This window comes from Drosophila pseudoobscura, chromosome 3, assembly GCF_009870125.1.
Source record: "Drosophila pseudoobscura strain MV-25-SWS-2005 chromosome 3, UCI_Dpse_MV25, whole genome shotgun sequence".
NCBI lineage: Eukaryota > Metazoa > Arthropoda > Insecta > Diptera > Drosophilidae > Drosophila > Drosophila pseudoobscura.
In genome coordinates this window covers 1,846,095-1,852,094 of record NC_046680.1, presented here as the reverse complement: position 1 = coordinate 1,852,094, position 6,000 = coordinate 1,846,095, and the positions used below count along the sequence as shown (strand labels likewise).

The 6,000-nt window shown below is 40.7% G+C and overlaps 1 protein-coding gene and 1 long non-coding RNA gene across 2 annotated transcripts; one reads left to right on the top strand and one right to left on the bottom strand.

The window, feature by feature from the left end:
- The first annotated feature begins 772 nt into the window (after positions 1-772).
- On the top strand, positions 773-1,724 carry LOC26532141 (uncharacterized). Its single transcript, XR_001450743.2, has 2 exons — positions 773-1,158; positions 1,297-1,724. It is a non-coding gene; the product is annotated as an uncharacterized lncRNA (long non-coding RNA).
- Positions 1,725-3,922: 2,198 nt separating this feature from the next.
- On the bottom strand, positions 3,923-5,821 carry LOC26532209 (catenin delta-2-like). The gene is made up of 3 exons (XM_015179461.2): positions 5,796-5,821; positions 5,092-5,648; positions 3,923-5,034 (listed from the first exon to the last, which is right to left on the bottom strand). The coding sequence occupies exons 1-3, from the start codon at positions 5,804-5,806 to the stop codon at positions 4,127-4,129; spliced, it is 1,476 nt and encodes a 491-aa protein (XP_015034947.2). The 5' UTR covers positions 5,807-5,821; the 3' UTR covers positions 3,923-4,126.
- Between the last annotated feature and the right edge of the window lie 179 nt (positions 5,822-6,000).

Below are 6,000 nucleotides of genomic sequence, written 5' to 3'. Positions count from 1 at the left end.
TTATATATTTTTGTCTTTTTCCTCGCGGGGTCGGGGCACTGTTGATTTTCTCCAACTGTTCTGGTTCAGCACTTGGAGATCACTCCCGAGCCTGGCCCGCGCTGGACCGTGCCAGGCCTCTGCTTTACTTTTTGCAGCTTCTCTGTCGCTTCGTGGCTGCGCAGCTTTCGGCTGTCGGCCTCGGCTCGGGGGTGTTTTTCTCCCTCGGCTGCGTGGGCGATCGGCGGCTTCTCTGCCTCTTCGCTCTCTTGCATGCTGTTCCTTTGCGTTTGGCCATAAGAGCGAACGGCGACTCTCTTCGTTTCCGTCTCTTCCATGTCGGCTCTCTTTGCTGCGTGGCCGTAGTAGGCGTCTCTCTTTCGTGTTGTCTCTTCGCTGCTAATAAGTAAAACGCCTCACTATTTGAGGGGTTTTCTTAGCCTATTTCTTATTTTAATTGGGGAAACTAAGGGTTCATGGTTGTCTTTGTTATAATAGTAATAGTAGTAGTAATAAAATGAGATAATAAGCCCCCGGGGCTGTCCCTCCAGGGGATGGTTTTGTGGTCAGGTTTTGTGGAGGCTTGTGCCTTCACAACGCAACGAAACCCATCGGACTTTCCTTTCTGTGACGACTGCTAGGAGTTTAAACTGGAACATACACCTCGCCGGTGGATAATTGAACCTCGATCCGGCCCCCTACAAACAGTGCCTAAGGGCTCTAAGCAGACTACACAGCCGGTATTTTAACAAAATAAACTTTTCAAGAACTCCCGAATTACACCGAATTACAAATATTACAAATCTTTCCTTAATCGATAGTGCATAACTTTTAATAGTGCAAACGTCGATTTAAGTGTGTTTTTGTGTTATTGCTGTATTTATGAGCGCTTTCGCATTTAATTTATATTTGTTTTACCCGATACCCACAGAATACAGAGTGAATGCGATGAATTACATATTTTTGGGATTTGACATGTCTGACATGAAAAAATTTTGTGTTATTTCTCAACTTTAACTTAACTTAAATAAAAACCGAACTTCAATCGTTCTAAAAGCCTAACCGCACTGAGCTGCAGAATGAGCTTTAACGTTTCTACAGTTCGTATTTTAAATTGAGAAACGGAAACAGTGCGTCGACCGTTGGGTTGACGAGAGGGGTTGCAACCTCTTACTGCCGGTGAGAATAGTGATCTAACGTATCTGGTAGTCTATTCCGATTCTCTCGGGCCTCAACCTCTAACTGGATCTCCGAAGACTTAACGTCGTTGATAAGTGCTTCTATAAGCTTCTCCTTAATTGTAATTATTCGTTGCAGTGATTTCACGTCTGATTTGATGCCGTCGCCCGTTTCACTACTCTTCTGCGTAAAAGAAGATTCGTAGGCTTTCTCAACATGGACACCATTTTTCATGTAAAGTCGAGGCAGCCGAACAGCCTGAATTTGGATGTAGTTTCGGTCTGAGCTGCAGCGTCGATCTTTATCTTTCTATTTCCTTGTGCGATGCGTAGCCATGATACCGTTTTCACATTCCCATGGTCAGAAATGTATCCTTCAAGTCCTGCGTAAAACTATAACTCAAAAAATCTACGCCTTTAATGATGTCGGCGACAATGAAATCCTGTCCTAGGTTCGTCTTCTAAGCTTCTTTGTAACCACGCGTCTCCACCTGTAGCTGTTTGTAGTCCTATCTCATTCAGAGACTCCACATTTTTTTAACTAAACTTCTAAATGTTAAATGAGAAGCACCTGTGTCCAAAGTCATTACACATTCACTTACATACATTACGCCTCTGATAGTGAGATTTCCAAATCTCAAGTCCAATGTGCCTGGTTTATTGTCAATCGTTTACCATCATTCACCTCACTTCGTAGCACCTCACATGCCAGACCATTCAAGGAAAGCACCAAAGCGTTCGCGCGGTTAGCTTCCGTCCAATTATTCTTCAATGTATCATGAAAACGCCAAATTTTGTTGTGCCATCAAAACTAGGTATAGCGAATTTCGGTTGAGATGTTGCCATGTTGTTGACCTGCTGATCTCGCCCATGTGGCGCCCTTCTCCTGAAAACACTGTCAACTTGTGGGTCGCTGGTGCGTGTATACTCGCGCCTGAGTCGTTTCTTGTGTAGAAGCAGTCCTTCAAAATCACTTTAAGTGCCGTCTCTATGACTTCCAATCTGCGACGTTCGAATACCTCGAGGGCCGCAAGTGGCAGCAGCTGCAGAAGCGTCATAGGCTTTGGCTATAGGAGTGTCGATCGCAAAATCTACTTCATGAGCGGTCCTTAAATATGTGTGTAAGTCTAGCGAGCTGCGTAGAATTTCCTTGAACATGGGAACGTTTGAGTTAGGCTTCAGCAGCTTCGTCATGGCTGGGATCGTCTGCAGAGTTGTCGATAATGTAGAAATGAGAGGCAGGTAGTCGGAGCTGAGGTCATGATTTTCAAGGATGTTGAGCTGGTTTCCATAGATCGATAAACAAAGAAGTCTAAGCAGGAGGGCATGGATCTCCGAATTGGTGCGTAGTAGGTGGGACTTCCTGTCGCCACTATTTGTGCAGAGCCAACGGTTAGGGCATCATGCAGCGCCATCAACATGCGGTCTCCTCTGTGACTGTCCCAAAGACTGTGCTTCGCATTAAAGTCTCCTCCAATGATAAATTTGTTACCCAGTTGTGCCACAAGATTGTCGAAACCTGTGCTTGACCAGGAAATCGATCGAGACTGCGGCAATGAGGATCTCTCCGCGCAGTGTTATGACCATGACCGCCGCAAGCTGAATCGGCCCCAACTGCACAGCGTGACGGAGGTAATGGGAAATATCCTTCCGAATTAGCATAGCTGCTCCTCCTCTCGCCCTGCTGCTCGGGTGGTCGGCTCTGTAACACTCGTATCAATGGAGCGTGTAGTTTTTTCCTGGGTAGGTAGTTGGTCGAGAGATTGCAGGATACCTGCTACCTGCTACTGCCGTGGTGAGGCATGTTGAGGTGAGGCAGTTCCATAAGAGGCTGAGCTATGGAGTTTGTATCCATCTGCGGTTCAGGATATTAATCTTGGACGTTAACTGCAAAGCCAATATGCCTGCCATATTGGCTTCTGTAATTTTTAACATTTGTATTTTTTTGTTATAACTTCTGGCTTTTTTTATGAAAAAGAGATTTTTATCAACAGCTAATGAATGTATCTATACAATACAAATGTTTTCCCATTGATTTTTAAGATTTTAAATACGCGCTATCGGTTTAAAGTTAGTTCAAATGAGTGTCCACATTTCACTGCCCGCCACTGTATCTCATAAACTGAAATGAATTTTTTCTTGATGTTTGGATTTTTGAAAGCTCTGCATTCTCTTTCAGCGACATACATATACTATAAGCGTCTATATAATAATAATAATTATTATTGAAAGCGATTATTAAATTCTTTGACTCTATACCTCATTTCGACCCACTTCGCGTTTCAGCCGTGGTAGTAACTGTTAAAAAACGTTTTTTAGACGCGACGACATTGTACCATTAGAAAAAATATTACAAATCCCTAGGAAAAACTGCATTGAAATCCATGACAAAGGCAGACATCCGATACAACAGTGAAATCCAGTTGAAGTAGATCGCACCCCCAACCGCCCCGCCTGCATCGATTGACAATTCTAACTACACTAAACTTAAAAGTGACGTCTAAGGACATATAAGTGAGATCGATCTTCAATTTGATCTCTTTTTCCTTAATATATTGTGATGTGAAAAAATTCTGAACACGGAAAATTCTGCAAGTATGGGCACCGATTTAGCATGTGTAGTCTACGCAGCTTTGCAGGTCGTTAGGCTCCACCACAATAATTTGGCTATGATACTGAATAACTAAATATAGGGCTAGGAAACCCGACAGTACCCTTCAAGGATATAAATATGTAGCAATAAAAATACTTGCAGGATACATGGATATATCTTAGTGTATTTATTAAGTAATCAGATTAGCGTACCAGATGTTTAATGAATATAATCCTTTACAATATGTATTGGCATATGCTGTAAAAACTTATATGTAAATGTAAAAGAAACGCTGTATATTTTAAGAATAATTTAAGATTTAAATACTTCACGTGTATCTAATACTAATTAAATAATTAACGAACAAATATACATTCTATAATTGTTTTCTAACCATTTCCGAAAGCAAGGCTGATTCATTATTCGACATAACAGCTCCACTAGAGTCATTATTCCTATACGAAGAACTAGGTGCACGCTGAATTGTTCTGTCTTCATAGCGCGTACGTCCCTGAGATGCCATTGGTCGGTTAAGGGTGTTATTGGCATTGTTTGGTGAACTTGGTGGAGTGCTGTGCGCAGTGAAATTTTTACTAATGAAATCTTGCTCTTTCCAACCGTTTTTTTTGTAGACGTCTCGCAGTTCGTGATGTTGCCACATCGTATACAAAACTTGACTAGCAAACTTTATTACACAAGAAGTATATTTTTCTTTTCGTCTCGATATATTCATAAGCCGGTCTATACCACCTGCATCTAAAAGTGAACGAGAAAATTCTGGATTCTTTTTTATGACCTCATTAATTGTAGCCAATACAGCTGTTATTGTATCATCCGATGTGTTTTGGTCATGCTGTACATTTCCAGATGGAAGTTTTTGGACTAAATCGCGCATAGCGTACTTTCCAATTAGTTCTTTATTTCGCTGATCAATAGCTAGATTGCGTAGGGCAGTAGCAACTGCACAGACTACGCGATCCACTTCCATCCGAAGGAGCTCTACTAGAATAGGTAGACCTTTTTCTTTACGCACTGTTGCACGAATATCAATGCTGGGTTGCCAATAACATGCTTCAAGTGTTTCTGGATTAGAACAACTTTGCAATAATGATAAGTAATATTGAACTACTTCCGGTTGCCATAATTGTTCGTAGCCCTTATTCATCTGGCTATTAGTTACTGAACTTTTAGAATACTCTGTGGATATGCTATAGTCCTGAAGAGCTTCAGTAGCAGACACTTCCTTCTTTTTTTTACTTGTTCCAAAGCATCCTAAATTTTCTCCTAGAAATAAAAATATAGATTTAACAATGGACATTTCATGTTTTTTTTTTATTTTACCTTTTGACGAAGATGGGATAGCCCTATCTTGCGTTATGAAGGGATGCTTATCATAGTTGGGATCTTCCACTTCCTGACATCTATACGAAAGATTACGAAGTATACACACGCAATTTTCTACAGTTTTGTTTCCAATATTGTTTTTCTCTATTGCAGCTCGAACTACGTAGAGAAGACATTCCACTAAATGCTCGCAATTGCGAAGACATCCTCTTGCATGTTCTCCAGCTGAACTGACGTTTCGCAGCACTCCCGAAGCATTTCGAAATACTGTAGAAAAACAAGTGTCACCACAACAAACGGGATCCCATCCGGAATGAGGTTTTATAACGTTGCAGACTATTGCAGCTAGTGCTTCATCAATAATTGACCGCTTGATATCTTCACAAGAAGACATATTCCATAAAACTCCAGTTACCAATTCTTTTACTTCTGTCTCTTGAGAACGACAAAGTAAATGAACCAACGCTTCTATTCCGCCAGAATTTTTAATTCCACGCTTGTTTTCATCATTTTGTCTACCGTAAGATAAATTTCGAAGGGCTCCACAAGCATTTCTAAAAACAAAAACAAAATAACCTGTTAGAACATTTTTAAGATATAATAGTTTAGGTTCTTATGGAAATTAATTATTGGGAGATGTTATTGCCTACATTACGATAGTTTTTGTATTGTCTGCCCTTAATACACATACATATACATACATTTGATACATGTTTTATACTTTCATATATGTATATAAGAACATAGATTGTGTTGGGAAGAATTATGTTCAATAGGTGCAGTTGGTAAAAATTACAAAGGATCTTTGGTGCCCAAGGGCTCTAAGCAGAGTACACAGCCGGTATTTTAACAAAATAAACTTTTCAAGAACTCCCGAATTACACCGAATTACAAATTTTTCTTAAT

Excerpts from the sequence above, each read along its gene's own strand:
- LOC26532209 (XM_015179461.2), bottom strand. Across the intron at positions 5,035-5,091 it reads TATCCCATCTTCGTCAAAAG|GAGAAAATTTAGGATGCTTT; the intron begins GTAAAATAAAAA and ends TTTTATTTCTAG.